We start from the raw sequence: 17,156 nt of genomic DNA, 5'->3' as shown, positions 1-17,156 counted from the left end.
TTATTTATTTATAGTGGGATGTTACATTCAGGTAACTTCTGTAGTTCATCTTAAAAGAACATGCTTATACACACACATAGACACAGAGCCCTTTTTTCAAGTGAATTATTAGGGAATTATTTGGTGTCTTAAACTCAAATAACCTCTTTATAACAGGTGAAAGTCTGAATCCCAGAGATTTTGCTTGGTTATCTCTTCCACTTCAGGCAACCCTCCAACCACCGCACGGCACCGCATCTTACCCTGACCACTCTGCCTCAATCCTTGAGAGCATTCTGCTCTGAATGGTTGTTCTGATAAGATGTCACCTTTTTATTTAAATGAGACCAAACCTGGAATTTTCCTCTTCAATGCCGGTAAGTGGTGCCTTCCTACATGTATGACAACCATCACACCACCTTGCCCCTGTGCTTCTAGATGAAGTCCTCCAAATGTCCTGGACTCTACTGAATCTCTTCAAAGATGTGATCCCCCCCTCCTGCCACAAACTGGACCTGAAAAAACATTGAAGTATGCTGTCAAAAAAAAAAAAAAAAATACTGGTGAGCACTAAATCAAAGCAAAGCAGCTTTGGCAGAAGAACCTGAAGAGGAGGCAACAAGGTCTCCAGGGCTACGCACAGGTGTTGTCTGCTCTGGGAGGAACTTCTGCAAATGGTGATCTCTGAATTCCAGAAAAACAAAGCATCCCCCTCAGCCCACCAGACACACAACAGCAGGGCTCAGGAATCCAAAATCAGACTGGAAATTACCTTTCCATATCAGGTAGGTCACGCAGGAAAAGGGGGAACTTCAGTTTGACCATATTTGGGTGCTCACACACTTTTCTCCACCATGTTAGACGAAGCTTGGGATCTTTTTCTGCCTGATGGTACTTAATCGTCATACTCAGCCTGATGAAAATTATATCTACAATATTAAAGTTTTACTTCTTTCAAGTATTAAATCCTACGACCATTAAAGTATTTTCCAGCTCCCTGCTCAACTCTTCCCAACCTACTGGCTATTTGCTGTCCTTCCTCACTTTCAATCTACCTAGGATGGTCCCTACAGACCACAATATACTGGCAGCAGAGACTTAAAAAAAAACATAATCAAAAGCATTTCATGTCTGTAGCAGCAGCAGAGAGAGAAAAGGAAAGGAGCAACAGAAAAGAAACATTTGCTCATTTTCATTACAGATCTCAGCTTCTAGTAAGAAGAGAGTTGAGAAGGCCAATGGCCCAAGTCAGGCTGCAGAAGCCACTGAAAACACAGAGCTATTTAAACTCCATAAAATACCTGGGCTCAGAATAATCACAGCATAACTAATTTAATTTTATGAAGTATTTTCCAGTATTTGTCTCATCATCATGGGGGGGTGAAAAAGCAAAGATCCATGCAGAAGAATATTGCACCCTGAGATAGCCACAGAGGCACCTGGGTAGACAACTTAAAGGTCCAAGTTTTGGTAAAAACAAAAAGCATAGGATAGGATACAACTTAGGCCTTATCCCCCTTGGAGCATTAGGTCCCTACCTGCCAGTGACTCACTTCAGGCCCTCACTGTCTGAAGAGTCCTGAAGAGTGTAGACATAGACATCTACCACCTCTCTTCAGAAAAAGGCAGAGAGAACTCGCTTTCACCTTGCAGCCACCACTCTCATTCAGCACACTCCCCTTAAACTCCCCCTTTGTCTGAAAGGGTCTGAGCTAGCAGCCCCAAGGCTACATTAAGGATCAGGATTTTAGTTACTAGGCTGGAGAGATCCAGGAGTGAAGCTGTGGAGCTCTCTTCCTCTTCAGTACAGTTGATGAAGAGGCATCAGAGCATCAACAGACTCCAGGTATCTCCCTCCCACACTGCCAGAGGTTTCCTCTCCATTTCACCAAATGGCAGAGGAAACATTTAATCCCCTCAACTCATTTTCCATTTCTACCAAACAGAAACCAGAAAAGGTCAGGTCACATCAAAACATTTGCCAGATGAGACAAAGCAATGAGAATGAACATGGCACTGAAGACAGCACCATTTCAAAATCCATGCAGCCCGATAAAAGACATTAAAGAAGGCTTCTGGACATAGGCGTGACAGTTTCTTTGACAAATGAACACCAGAGAGGGCTAAGTAAATTAATGGCCTGCACAATAAATGCTTCAAATTTTGTTTTTGTACCATCATCAGCTAATACTGGCTTACAGGTTGCAATTAACACTAGGGCTTGCGAGGTCTTGCTACTGGACATAAATTACCTCATTTATCTGTATTAGAGATGCAGCAATCTGTTTCAAGCATAGTGTGCTTTCGTAAGTGAACACCTTGAAGCCTGAAGTGCCTTGGGAGATGAGCTGGGCAAAAAAGCACTTTCTGGTTTCAAACTTTTAAATGTCAACACTTCTCCTGTTTTGCATTAGGACAAAACCTTTTGAGGTTCTTCATTCCAAGAGAACCTCAAAGTTCATGTGTTCAGAGCAGCCCTGAGGGATGCAACGAAGCAGAGTTAACCCTGATCTCCTACATAAGTACTCCCATTACCAGATTACCATGAAATCTTACTTGTCCTCCATCCAAAAAAATCTAGTCTGGACATAAGAAACCTTTCTGAACATGGAGTCTTGAGAAAATTGCATCCTTCTTGCCAAGGTTTTGACTCATGTACATGTTCTGACAGGAAAAACAGTTATAGCAAAAGAGAAGATTCACCATCTGGCTCTTAAGTTCCTACATGCCACCATGGGTCAGACCTATCTGAAGGTGGAGCTTGACCTCCTGCATCACTCTGGGAAAAGTTAGTATAAGGAAGCAACTGACCACCACTGCTACAGAAAAATGAAATTAAGGGTCAAAATTACTGCATCGGCTACATACAGAAGGTTGGCTTAGTGTCACTATTTTTTACAGTTGCACCTACATGTCATCATTTGTGGACAGAACTTTCTGGTGAGATTGAGGGTCATTGAAATTATTTGGCCACCACCATGTACCGCGGCATGTCCAAGAAGCAGGCGCTCTCCCTGCCGAAGTATAGCACAGTGCTGCTGCATGGGTGCTGTCACCAAGCATGGCCAGGCTGCGCGGACGTTCCCTTCTCCATCTCTTGCTCTTTAGTTCCAGCTGTACCAAGGAGAATGTGATGCATGGGAGTCAAACCTGCTGTCTCAATCATTTGGCGTCTCTGAGAAAAATGCCAGAGAGTGAATATGTATTGAAGAAATGCTTTCTTAAATCATGAGAGAAGCCAAGTCAGAGAAAGCTGAAAGACAAGCTTCAAAACTGGCATGTTTTCAGTAAAAATCCCAGAGAGACAGGTGACAGACAGAAATGGGCAAAGACAGGTAGATTAGGCAGTTCACAACATGAATTCCACAGCCACCAATACTTACGCACTTTACAGTCATAGCAATTTATGAGTGCCCATACAGCTGTTCTTGCAACAGGTGATTCAGCTGAGTTCGAGATCAGCTCACAAGCCTTTGAGCATGAATTTTCTGTTGTTGGATTTTGGGGTGATTTTTCGTATTTTTTTAAAGTCGGGCTTCTTCAGCAAGGTATTTTTCCTACGCTTTCCTTGTAATTAGCCATAATCAGTATTCAAGTGCTGATCTGTAAGGCTATCTGCTGACTTAAAGGAAGGGAACACCTCACTAATAGCCCCAGTGTTTCCCTCTGCCTGCAGAAACAACTACGATAAGGACAGAGACTCCAGCCATCTCCAAAGAGACAGAGCCACAAAGAGCCCTTCTGATTGCTGCTGGCATCTGGCCTTCCCCTCATTAGCACATTAAAGCTGCTCTGTCCATCCCATAAGAGCCACTCTGTCCATTCCTCCAGCTTGTTCTATGGAGCCATTTACAGTGCTGCTCGTCTGAAACCCCCCCAGTTCAAGAGGCAGTAACCCCTTCCCAAAGCCCACGGCACAGCCAGTGTCAAAAATTCCCACTCACAGACAGGCACCCAGTAAGTACCGGCCTTCTGAGTGTCATAGGTAGACAGACGACACCCGCATATTTCGCGTTGCCAAGTTGCCCCTCTTAGGGAAAGTCTTTTCTCAATCAGTATGTGGGCTGGTGGGTTTAGATTACAGTGCACTTACCATATCAAAGCACTCCAAACAATTCCTGTTTCACAACAGGACCGGCAAGGCTTGTATTTCCTAAGGTGCAAATTCTCAGGGGCAAAAGCGAGGCAAGGGGGACAAAGCTTTCCAACACTGACTCCGACACATGGTAGGAAACCACACTTTGAAACCATACTTGGACAGACTTCCAGTACCAGCTATAGCAGCAACAGGGAAGCTTTATATACTTTAGCTCATCTTCACTCCTAAATCACAGAATCATAGAATGGTTTTGGTTGGAAGGGACCTTAAAGATCGTCCAGTTCCAACCCCCCTGCTACGGGCAGGGACACCCTCCACTAGACCACGTTGCCCAAAGCCTCATCCAACCTGGTCTTAAACACTTCCAGGGAGGGGGCCTCCACAACCTCTCTGGGCAACCTGTTCCAGTGCCTCACCACCCTCACAGGAAAGAATTTCTTTCTAACATCTAATCTAAATTGACCCTCCTTCAGCTTAAACACATTACCCCTTGTCCTGTCACTACACTCCCTGATAAACAGTCCCTCTCCAGCTTTCCTGTAGGCCCCTTCAGGTACTGGAAGGCCGCAATTAGATCTCCCCGGAGCCTTCTCTTCTCCAGGCTGAACAACCCCAACTCTCTCAGCCTGTCCTCACAGGAGAGGTGCTCCAGCCCTCTGATCAGCTTCGTGGCCCTCCTCTGGACTCTCTCCAACAGCTCCATGTCTCTTTTGTACTGAGGCCCCCAGAGCTGGACGCAGTACTCCAGGTGGGGTCTCACAAGAGTGGAGTAGAGGGGCAGGATCACCTCCCTTGACCTGCTGGCCATGCAAAGCATTTTAAGTGTATGACGGCATGCCAAGAAGTGGGCATTCACTGAAATAAGTTGCTTGGAGAGGAAGGGGAAGAGCATCTTTTTCTCCTGTTTTACAGGTATTTCCCTTATGCATCCAAATTATTGGGAATGTAGCTAATTCACAGAGGTCACATGCTTTCAAAATGGTGATTACAAGTAAACTAACAAGAAAAGGAAATAGCGGACAATTTTTCAGGAGTTGATTTCTATATCCTCTTCCAGGATGCTTTCCTACAGGCAGATATGACCTTCCCACTTCCCTGACCAAAAAGAGTAATACTAACAGGTACAAGAAAGCCAACCTAGTTGCTTTATCTACGCTCTGAACTCATTTTCTTTGACTTACTTCAGAATGGTATAAATATTTTTTACCTAAAAGGAGAGCTACAGCTATCTGAATTGGGCTCAAACTCATTGTTCTACAGCCACTGTTATTCTGGGTACACTTGGAAAAGCTATTTGTACTTCTTAAGAATAAAAATCCTAAAGGAAGCCAATCCTTTTGTTTTGAAGAAGAAAGCAAAGCAACTGAAGGTTATGAATACTCACTCTTTTTTTGGATTCCAAAACTGATATGTTTGATCCTTGACTTGCTTTTCATTAAGGAAAAACGCCATAAATTATTTGGTTTGTTTGCCTCTCTGATCAGTCAACTGAAAGACATTGCTTTGGGGCAATGAAATATGTTGCCTCAATTTCATTATTACTCAGTTTCAGGTTCTTTTTAGTACATAAACTCTTGCTGTCTGATTTACTACGTGGATATGCATTATTAGGAAAAAAATCATTAGGTTATAGCTTTTGATACTTGCAATGTCATTTAAACAGCTTTCATCTCTGAAGAATTAGTAGCCTTGACACACGGTTCAAATTCAAAGTTAGTCAGCTAGTGGGTGAAATTCTTCCTCAACCACATTATCAGGGATGCACTGAGCCTGTAACATACTAAAAAGGCAAAACTTTTACTCAGACTATACTAAACAGCTGGGCTTTCTGAGAAGAATAATCCAAATCGGTTTTCTTCATATAATTTTGTTCAATAAATTACTGCCTAGCTTAATGAATTATACTTATTAGCATCATTATTTTTTCTTCCTTTTCCTAAGAAAGGTAGTGGTAATTACACCATACACTGGCTTTATGCACAAGCCTAAAATTTATCTGAGAAAGTGAGTAAGTAAATGGGCAAAGAAGTGGAGAGAGACGCACACTGCTCCAGAGAAAGCTTCAGCAATTCACTAGTGCAGAGAACATAACTACAAAGCTATTTAAAAGATGGCATGGGACCGAGTGCCTGAAATTACTCTTACTCCATTTTCTGATATCAAGTTGAATATGACTCTAATATTCTGATATGATTTTTAGGAAACTTCTGAAAAATACAAAGTGTAATTTAGCAACAGAGAACATGAAGATATCCTTGAAACAGCAAGATAAGGCACGGCTAGATTTTATAGCTAGTATGCCTTAAGAAAGTACTAAAAGATAGAAGTGGGTAGACCCAGAAAAATCTATGTGCTGTCCAGCTTTCTACATAAGTCCTCATCGAGGAAACCAATACAACAGCAGGGCCTAAGACATTACTTTGGAGACCTGAGTTTATTGATGCGGTGTCGTGGTTTAACCGGGCCACCAGATAAAATAACCACACAGCTCTTCACTCACTGCCCCCCCATAGAGGGATGAGGGAGAGAATCAGAAAAAAAAAAAAGTAAAACTCATGGATTCAGATAAAGATAGTTTAATAGGACTGAAAAGGAAGAGAACAACAACAATATTAATAACAATAACAACATTAATAATAATAGAATATACAAAACAAGTGATGCACAGCACAACTGCTCACCACCTGAAGCCCATGCTCAGCTAGCTCCCAAGCTGCCCCGCCTCCCAGCCCACCTCCCAGTTATATATGGAGCATGATGTCATATGGTATGGAATATCCCTTTGGTCAGTTTGGGTCAGCTGTCCTGGCTGCGTCCCCTCCCACCTTCTTGGGCATCCCCCACCTTCTCGTTGGCAGGGCAGTATGAGAAGCTGGAAAGTCCTTGACTGCTCGGCAACAGCTAAAACATCAGTGCATTACCAACATTACTGTCATCCTAAATTCAAAACACAGCACTACAGCAGCAGCTAGGAAGAAAATTAACTCTGTCCCAGCCAAAACCAGGACACATGGCTATAGTATTTTTTGTTTCCCCAGAATAATCTCATTTACTCAGGTAAAATAACTTTGTCATGGTAGCTAAAGGTATTAACTCATTTTCCTTGCAGAAACTTCATTTCTCCTCCTTGTCCTGGTGCCTAGGACTACAAAGATAATAAGATAAGCAGGTGGCTGACTTTCATTTAGATAAATAATTTGCAAGAATCCCCCAAAGAGATCATTTGGCAACCTGTTCCCCCTGTGTTTCAGCAATGTTTATTCTCTCCCAGTTCCTCTAAGGAGGTGATAACCAGCCTTCTCAACATGAGATCGATCTGTAATTTAGTTCCAAAGGCTTCAGGGGCCACAGACAACATTTTTCAGGTGATTCTCTGCTCTTGACCCTTCAGGCCACCCAGAACGTGCAAGGAAGGGAGATAAACCACCACCCTGTGCTGGGATACAGCCAGAGAGAGCAAGTTCAGACCCACCAACAGGTATCTCTGAAATACGCGGGAATACAGGGTGAAGGCATGGACAACCACAGAGCTCCAAACCGCGTGATTGTCTCCTTTTTTTCTTGCTTCCCGCTATAGGTGGGAGGCAATATGGAGCAGGTGAGTCACTGCTTATTAAGTGGTCCTCTACAAGCAGACAGAGTTGGTGGAGTCCAATTTTGGCTTCGCAGAGGCTGTGGGGAAGCAAGCAAGCAATCAAGCAGCCAACATTATTCTTTCTCTCCCCTGCAATATAGCAGGGCAGGGTCAGCCAGGGACACCCGCTGAGCAAATGTCACAAGGAAGGTACCAGGCAGGGCCCTGCAGCTGGGATTCACGGACCACGAGTGTGAGTCACAGGTCCAGGAACATATTTGCAGTACGTGATCACCACGACATTTCCCCTTAATGCAATGGCAATTCAAAGTCATCCTCTCTGGACTTCAAGGATAACAGGAAGCTTGTTCCAGTTGCAGCAGGTCCTGTTCACCATCACTGGCAGCTCAGAATTTGTATCCAAACTACCTCAGTAAATCCCACAATTTCACTGAGCATCTCCAGTCCTCCATGACTCTGATTCTTCAGTTTTGTGTTTTACTTTGGTTTTCTGTTATGGCCAACTTTTTCACAGAGTGCAGCGTTTGCTGTGATCGCTGAAACAGATTTTTACAGTCAACCAGCTCTGCTTTCAGTGTGTTCTCTCTCAAACACCCTGGGGGGGTTGTTCCAGTGTTTCTCTATTACCTTGGGATCTATTGAATGAACAGGGAGGAGATGTTGGAAGGTCAAGTTAAAATAAGTTTCCATAGCTTGTAAAGCAATTTTAAGAGGAGCCTTTGAAGGCAATCACCAAGTGTCTGGGTGACCAAACTACTGCATATAAAGTGAGAGAGAAATGATGCTCAGCTTCTGGCAGTGTCTATCCCCATTCTCCTGCTGTCTTGTTTCCTCCATGACCATACCAGAGTCTGTCCTCAGGGAGGGGACAGACTCTCTAGTAGGGCCTGCTGCGACAGGACAAGCAGTAATGGTTTTAAACTAAAAGAAGGTAGATTCAGACTAGATATAAGGAAGAAATTTTTTACGATGAGGGTGGTGAGACACTGGAGCAGGTTGCCCAGAGAGGAGGTAGATGCCCCGTCCCTGGAAATATTCAAGGTCAGGTTGGATGGGGTTCTGAGCAACCTGATCTAGTTGAAGATGTCCCTGCTTATTGCAGCAGGGGTGAACTAGATGACTTCTAAAGGTCCCTTCCAACCCAAACCACTCTATGATTCTATGATTCTGCCAGCTACAAGCAGGTTTCTGGCAACCCCAGCTATTGTCAACCTTTTTATTTTGTTCATCTGCTGTTTAGCAGAAAACAGAAGCACATGAGCTCAACTCAATGAGTTGACACTTTCACAAATATGTCTCAAGCAAATAGCGCGCACCAAATATAGACAGCACATAAAAAGTGCTACCCTTTTCCAGTAGAAATACACTAATTGAAGAAGCCAATGCTTGGTTTGTTCTGGGCTCCTACTTCTTTAGGGATATAGCATACAGATTTGTTCCTTTCCCTTACATATTTGGATGCTATTGTTCCCATAGAAGATGAAAATAAAAACATTGTGTTGAGATTCATTTCACTGTGCCAGGATTCATTTCACTGTATCAACAGAAATATTGCATGAAAGCCATGATGTTACATGGGCTGAGTCCTTAGCTCCCATGCAAAGTTGAAGGAAACCTAACTCAGGCAAAGCTTCCCTTGATATAGACTTCGGCATGGGCTAAGGAGTCTCTTACACAAAGAAAAGGCTGCCTTAAAATGCCACAGTAACAAGTCTTTTCCCTCTCCATAAATCACATAAATTTGGAAAAATTTGACTCTTGTTTCATGTTTGAGGAGAGGAGAAGAATATGTTCATGAAAAAGTGAATGGGCTCTTGTTCCTTAGGGCTCTGGGTGATGGGAGATCTTGTTTCTAGATTCAAGTTTGTGAATCAGAATAGAGATTTGAACTTTGGTCACCAGAGGCAATTTCTATCCTTTTCCCCCCTTAAAAAAAAAAAAAAATCTAGATATTATCATTTCAATCATATATATATATATGTGACAACAAATACTGATTTGTCTCTTTATCTATGGAGAGTCACATATATGCATACACATGGTAACTGCTTGAACTATATGAATCAATCCAATGCCTCCTAGCCATGAAGACTGTGGTCAATTTGATGGCTGCCCAGAGGTCACTATTACCACTCTTGAACAGGAGGACCTATTGCTTCTGTGTCTGATCCCCTCACCACATCTTCATACATCTCTTGCTGCCCCTGAGAAAACTTCTTTTCTCTAGTGTCTTATTTCAGGACTGACACACACCTCAGGATGACCAGGCAGGAAGAGATCGGGATTTTGCAGGCACAGGACACCTAGGGTGACCTAAGGTTGGGTTGAGGAGTTGAGTGAATTTTACTATACTGAGATTTGAAAACGCGCATGTATGAGAAAATGCGTAATTGAGTTTGAGCTGAAGCTGCTCTTCCTTCTTTCAACTTCTTTTCAATCCTTCTCATGCTCAAATAACAAAGGATAAATACTTCCTCCCTTAGGGATGCTTTTGAGGATCCTCCTAGAACGGTAACAGTTAATTAACTGCATATAATAGCAATGATCTGTGAGCAATCAAATACCTTCATGTATTTGTAACAAAGATAGTAACAACGATAATTTCCTAATGTCTAAAAAGCTTGAAAGAGTCAATGAGTGTCATCTTCTAAATTAGTACAACCAGACAGAAGAGCTGATGTTTTTCTTAGTAGCTCATCCATATTAGCCGTACCCGAAACTAAAGCGGGGACAATGAAGCCGACACTGCTACACACCATCCCATCGCTGCTCATAACGCTGCAACTGCTCTATTAAGCACGTAAAAGTCATTAGGCAAAAGTGATGGCTTCAGCTGGCTTTTCAGACAGGAGCTCAGAGGCTCCTTCTGAAGTGCAAGCAGTTAGGCTCTGGATAGATCCTGTTTTGTAGTAAAAACCTCAGCCCTAATCAAATGCAGTGCAGGGGAAAAAAAAAAAAAAAAACCAAACCCTGGCAAAGAGGAGAACGTAAAGGATTTAAGTACGACGGTTCCATTGTTTTCTTGTGCGTTCGGTGAAATAATTTACCCGAGTGCCCGGCAGTTTTCCCATCTTTGCGCTGACGATTCTGAGCCGCACGCACAAGCGAACCGACCAGCTCTGGCCCCGGCAGCACCCCGCTCCCGCAGCCAGAGCGCTTCTCCCTGAGCACGCGAGCTGCTCGGAAATCGGGCAAAAATCCCACATGGGACCACCGGGCACCCCGGAGCATCGGGCCCCGCCCGGCCGCTGCTGCGGACCCCGCCGGGACCGGGGGGCCGCCCCTTCCCCGCCGCCCCTTCCCCGCCCGGCGCCCGCGCTCCAACTTCCCCGGCGGCGCCTCCGCCGCTGGCCGGGCTGCGGCAGCGGGGACGTCGGCTGCCTCCTCCCCGCCGCCCCCCGCCTGTCCGCGACGGGCCAGGAAAGCCGAAGCAGGCAGGAGGCGCGGGGGCTCCGCTGTGGGGGTGTGCCTGCGGGCAGGGCAGGTGCGACCGGCACCGGCGGAGAGGGACGGGGCCGGGGCCGCGCCTCATGCCGCCGCCTCGGAGGCAACAATGGGCCGGGGGTGGCTCCGCGCCGCCGCCCCCTGCCCGCGGCTTCCGCGGGGAAAGGCGCTGCCGGCTCAGCTGAGCCGCCGCCGCCGCCCAGTCGGAGCCTTTGCGCCCCCCCCCCGCTCCACCCCGCCGAGGGGGCCGGGCCGGGGCTCCCCCGACGGCCGCCCCCGGGACCTGCGCGCCCCAGGGCGAGCGGCAGCGGGGCGAGAAGCCGTGCCGTGCCCTGCCGTGCCGTGCCCTGCCGTGCCGTGCCCAGCCGTGCCGCGCCGAGCCGAGCCGCCGGAGACCCGGTCCATCCCCCTCGCCTCACCTGTTCAGCACTTTCCTGATCCTCTGGCGCACGCTGGAGGAGGGCGCGGAGATGCCGCTCCTGCCGCCGCCGCTGCCGCCCTCCGCCGGCAGGTTCTCGATGGTGGCCACGACATGGCTGGGCTGCGGCGGGTGGTGCGGCGGCGGCGGCGGCTGCGGCGGCGGGGGGTGGCGGTGGTGGCGGTGGCGCTCGGGGGAGAGCATCGCGGCGGGGATGCGCCTCAGCGGAGAGCGGGGCACATCCCGGCGGGAGGGCGGCGGGCGCTGCTGCCGCCGGCGCTGGCTCCCTCGGCTTCCGGGCAGCGCCAGACCCTCGCCCGCTCCTCCCTCACTGGGCTGCCATGCAGCGAGGGGCGGGCTGCCGCCGCCGCCGCCGCCAGCGAGTGCCGCTCACGGTCGACGAAGTGGCAGCAGTTGGGCGACCCTCCTCCTCCTCCCCACACCCCCCGCGCCCAGCCGGTGCCTCCCCCCGGCGGAACCGCCGCCGCTGCGCCGCCTCGATCCCCTTTGTTCCCCGCTTGCCGCCGCCCCGTGGACCCCCAGCGAACGGCTGCCGCCGCGGCCCGGCCCGGCCCGGCCCGTCACGGCGCGCCGGCGGAGCCCCCCTCGGAGCCCTGTGTGGCGGCGCCCGCCCCTGCGCGCCGCGATGCCGCCGGGCGAGTGCGGCGGAGGCCGCCAGGGGGCGCCGGCGGCGGCGGCAGCGCCCCCGGTCCCCGTCCACCCCCACCCCCCCGCCCCCGCTGCCGCGCGCGCCCCGCGGGGCGTTCGGAGCCGGGCGGGATTCGCGGCGGCCCGGAGGAGCGGGGAAGGGGGGGGGGTATGGGGGTCCCTTCCCGCGGGCTGGTGCCGCCGTCCCGCTCTCGCCCGCTGAGCTCCGCGCTGGGGGGAGAGGGGGCGAGGCGGGAGCCGGGCCAGCGGGCTGAGCGCTTACTCACCCCCAAACTTCACCCTGCTCAATACTCATAGGGTTGTTGTTGGGTTTTTTTTGGGGGGAGGGGGATTTAGTTGCCTTTTGGGGTGGTTTTTTTGGTAGTCGATTGACTCCTGCCTACAGCTAGGCAACCCGGCACCTCCTCCGCTGGCCGGTGCGGTGGGAACACCTAGGAACGACCGTACCTTCGTCCTCTCAAACGTGGCGGGGCCTGGCTCGTCTTCACTGAATTGGAAAAAGCGTAAATAAAAAATGCCTCTGAACACCAGCCTTGGTCTTACGCTGCAGGAGGGATGGCAGTCGCCGTAAAGTTCAGAGCTCCATGCATTTTTCATAGGGACGATGCGCTACAAGTTCATGCCTGGCCGAGGCTTGTTACAGACTATTGTGTTAGTCTCCTTCAAATACAGGGAGTCTCTCTGAAAAGAAATGGGATGAATGTGGCGTTAATGTTTCTTATTTTAAAGAGTAAGATATTGAATTAGGCTCAGAGGAGGTAAAACATATACAAACCTTTAAAATCGATCATGTCTCTCTCAAACATATTGTATGATATTTTTGCAAAGTCCTGTAAGTGAAATAAATTTGAAATTTCACCTTTTCCATTCTATTGCTCCTCCCTACTTACTTTTGTCAAAGATTCTCTCCCTGTATTCGTGTTTGTGTGAACCTTACACAAAGGCATGAAGGTGAGAGGAACATTTGTACAAAGCAGGGAAATGTGGTTATAAAGCTGTGGAGTGTCCCCCAGGGAAATCAGATAGATCTAATATTTGAAATTACTTTTGTGATTTTTTTTTTTTTTTAATTACTAGATTTCAGGTCGGTAATGTCTGTTTATAGGAACTATTCCTTTTGCCAATATTAATTTTTAATATGTTGATTTACTCTGAGTACCTCAGCAGCCTCAGTCTAACAGGTCTTCAGACAAGATCCAGTGGAGCATGTTGCTCTACCAGAGGAATGCTTTTGAAGATGGGGCTCACTCACTCAAAATCCTCTAAAGTTCATTCTCCATTCTGGGCAAAAAGCCAGCTGTTTTCAGCACGAGCTGAACCTTGCTTGAATCGGATTATGCTACTAAGAGATTCTCCTCTCTCCTATTCCCCCCATGGCAACCACATGTTTTCATAAGTGGAGGGAAGATGAGGTTCATTCTCCCTGGCAGCTCTTGGAAGTGGAAGGGGCAGAGCCTCCAAAGCCTCAGCGTCCGCAGCTGGGGCGGTACGCAGGGCTGGTGCAGCCGTCGCCGCTGCCTGCCGTCACCGCTGCCTGCCGTCACCGTTTGGGTCCAGCCGTAGCACCTCCGACTCACACACTCATCTCTACCTCATGTACCTCTAGCACCTCTTTGTTAACGTTTCCATGCCCTTCGTTAAACGTGCTGTTTCTCCAAACTGCGGCTGAATGGCAACTGCAAATGTTCTGGAAATATTCTCCGTGCCGGTATGAGAGGGTTTAGATAAGAGATGTGTTTGCTTCTGGGTGCTCAGTGGCCGTCTCAGACTAATCCGACAGCTGAGCGGATCAGAACAACAGTGTTTGTGTAACTTTATTCCTACTGATTAAACCAAATGAATGCATACCTGAAGTCCAATTTGGGATCTGCCAATAAACGGAGGGGCTGTGGGAAGCTCCTGCCCTCAGGACAGCCCCCTTATTTGGCAGCCCCCTTTTTACTGATGCGGAGGGAAACTGTAGGTCTGTGCAGACAGCACTGCTGCCGTCGTGACGAATGGATTTCTTGCACACACAGGTCTGGCATAAATACAATGCCAAACTTTTTGCTGTGTCCAATAAAATTGTTCCCAATTACTTTTCAGTTTATCTCGCCATCATTCCGCACGTGTAGCATTACGCCATTGCATGGCTTCATCCATTTAATGTTGCAGCTTAGCCATGCTGGGTTTTCTCCCAGGATTAGACAAAATTACTGGGAGGAACAATTATACTGGATGGATTCTGTTTAGTAATATCAGCAGATTGACTGCATCATACAATCAGTGACTGATTGAGAACAGCAGTTTTTTAACATTTTATTAATTACTCAAGACGCTGTTCAGGTGGCTCAGTATCCCTCACAGTCTGAGCACTCTTGGCCTAATTTCAAACACAGTGCTAAGCGTGTTCAGCTCCCTTGTAGCTGTTCCTCAGTGTGTTGACATTCAACTACGGCACGTCTGGCATCTTCATTAACACAACACCCAACTGGATTAATTCTACCAAAAGATAAGAATAGAATTTGTATAATTGTAAAATGTATTTTTTTGTTAGGCATTTCATCCCGCTGATTAACAGAGGAACACGCTAGAGGTTAATCCAATGACTCCTCTTTGTGGTTTACGCTGGAGAAGTTGCTTTGCCTTCTAGCATGAAGTCTCTTTTTAAGTTTTCCGAAATTGTCACAGGAGTTTAAAGCCAGGTTCTTGAAGGCACTGAGCTGACTCAGCCTTTTTGGTCACCAACGTCCTCCATAAATAAAACAAAAACACGTCTTCATGGTCACCTGAGTTCGCAGGGGACCGAGTTCTTTTTACTTTTGAGTTTCTGTCAATAAACATGCACAAAGCAGCCACACCAACTTGCAAACGCACTGCCTGGGGGCCTGCCCCAAGCCTAAATCCTAATGCCTGAAGCCCGATCCCTAAGGTAAGCAGGGAAGTCCTCTCCTGGGGGTCTGACCTTGTAGCTGTGCTCTGACCCCAATCAAGACTTGTCAGGACTTGCAGCAGGACCAGAGGCTAACCAGGAACTAGAGGGACAACACAGCACCTGTAAAATCTATAAGCAGGGGAGTAGAGTCAACAAATGAGCAATTTTTATGAAGATATGCGCATCCATCTCCAAGTAGGTTGAATGCTGGATGTGTGGATTTGAGCTCTCACCTCAGCTTAGCCAAATTTTAGAGAGTTAAAACTCAGTCTTTGCTATTCCAGCAGAGTCTCCTGGAATTGCTGAAATTGCTTTTCTGCAATACTGTCGGCATCCCTTGGTCCCCAGCTGATGAACAGCTCCAAGAAAAGAATCCCAAATTCCAGTGGTTGCAGCTCTGGTGTAAGATGTGGAGCAGCTGTGAGTGTTGTACTCCCAAGGCTGTTTGACTTGTCGTGAGGATTCCGTCAGGCAATCAGCCTGCTCCATCGCATCTTTTCGGGGGTGGGAAAACTGTGGTGCTGGAGAAGCTCTGGCCAAGACTGGACATGTCTGTCACTTCTCAAGCAAACACCAGGGCTACCAAGAGTCATGATCCCTTTTTTCATCTGTCTGAATGACTATTCTATATTTGCTGTTTGATTTATTAAAAAAAAAAATTAATATTTCATATAACATTTTATTTATATTAAATACTTTATTTGCTATAAAAATTGCTTGATTATTAGTAATAAAATATTACATTTTGGTTTTATTTTATACCTGGAATGAAATAGTTGCAGCTGGAGAGAATGAGAAGACCTTTCATTAGCGCACACTACTGCAACACCGTATGGATCAACATTAGCTCAGAGCCAAGATTCATCTCGCTTTTTTCTGCATGGCATTCCAGAGAGGACGTATTCATACTTCTGGTGAGTTTGGGTTTAGCACCATTCTGAAACTGTCGTGCTTCTGTAGTTTATTTAAAAAAACTAGCCCAGGTATGTTTACACGCAGTGCTGCACGGGGCAGTGTTGACAGCCTTTGTTACGGTGCTTGTGGGGACAAGCAACAGCCACAGAGGCAAGGTGTTGGTTTGCACAAAAGCTCTTTACTCAAAACGCTTCCAAACCCCCTCTCAGGCAAGTTTTTTATTATGAGAGCCTAATTACTACAGCCACCTTCCAACACCTCAGAAAGACTCAGAATTGACAAGTTTCCTACACGAGGCTGACTACGAGAAAAAGAAGCCGGGGTAGAGCACAGCGACACAACCTTCATGTTAATCCTCAGCCTCCACACACCAGTGTCCCATTTCAGCACCGCCGTGTCTGTCCGCCAGGTTGTCACAGATGATCACGACCTCACAAGTCAGCTTCTTAGGAGATGAGAAGTCAGCGGTTCTGAATCCGAGTGTAGCATGTTTATTCATACACGCTAGTGGATGAACAGCTGTGGAAAGGCAACATAACTGTGGGGAATCTCAGCACACAGCCCACGTACAGTTCCTAGACAGCAACTCTGCATCTAACAAAACAAGAGGAAGAGAGCATGGAGGCACGAAGACAGACCTGCTCCTCCCCCTGGCTCCTCACTCCCTTGCAGCACAAGCAAGGCAAGACACCCCACCTGCATCACACAAGGGGTGAGGAAGGTTGTGGGTAACAATGCCTATTTTTCACGTCCACCGTAACAATATTTTAATTTTCTCATTAGTTGCAGGAGGGAGTGTTCTCTCTTGTAGGGGAATATTTACACAGGCACACAGAGACAGGGAGAATTACATTGCAATACCATTGGAGCCTGAGACCAAACAGCTGAGCCCATATAAAAAAGATACATTATACAATACAGAAAAGGTAAAATTAAACAGAATTTATTTGTTTCCATCATCTCGGGTGAGCAACAAAGGCACAATAAAAAGTACAATGAATAATCTGCGAATGCCTTAGCTTACAATCGTACAAGGTTCACAAGCAGTTCAGAAATGAAACATCTGGGATAGCTCAGTTTCTCTGGAGGAGGGTGGGGAGAGCTCCTGTCTCACATCTGATTG

At 47.2% G+C, this 17,156-nt stretch overlaps 2 protein-coding genes across 2 annotated transcripts in view; both read right to left on the bottom strand.

The window, feature by feature from the left end:
* The window catches only part of SLC35F1 (solute carrier family 35 member F1), a 259,717-nt gene extending 247,753 nt beyond the window's left edge, over nt 1–11,964 (bottom strand). Inside the window, exon 1 of the mRNA XM_075747977.1 lies at nt 11,537–11,964. Within this exon, the coding sequence (XP_075604092.1) occupies nt 11,537–11,739 (203 nt within the window). The 5' untranslated portion in view covers nt 11,740–11,964. The remainder of the gene's footprint in view (nt 1–11,536) is intronic.
* NUS1 (NUS1 dehydrodolichyl diphosphate synthase subunit) overlaps nt 1–17,156 on the bottom strand; it is a 255,199-nt gene that overhangs the window by 166,556 nt on the left and 71,487 nt on the right. The window lies entirely within an intron of this gene.

This window comes from Balearica regulorum, chromosome 3 (genome assembly GCF_011004875.1).
Source record: "Balearica regulorum gibbericeps isolate bBalReg1 chromosome 3, bBalReg1.pri, whole genome shotgun sequence".
Classification (NCBI taxonomy): Eukaryota; Metazoa; Chordata; class Aves; order Gruiformes; family Gruidae; genus Balearica; species Balearica regulorum.
The sequence above is the reverse complement of the archived record's forward strand: the minus strand, read 5'-3'. Positions and strand labels throughout refer to the sequence as shown.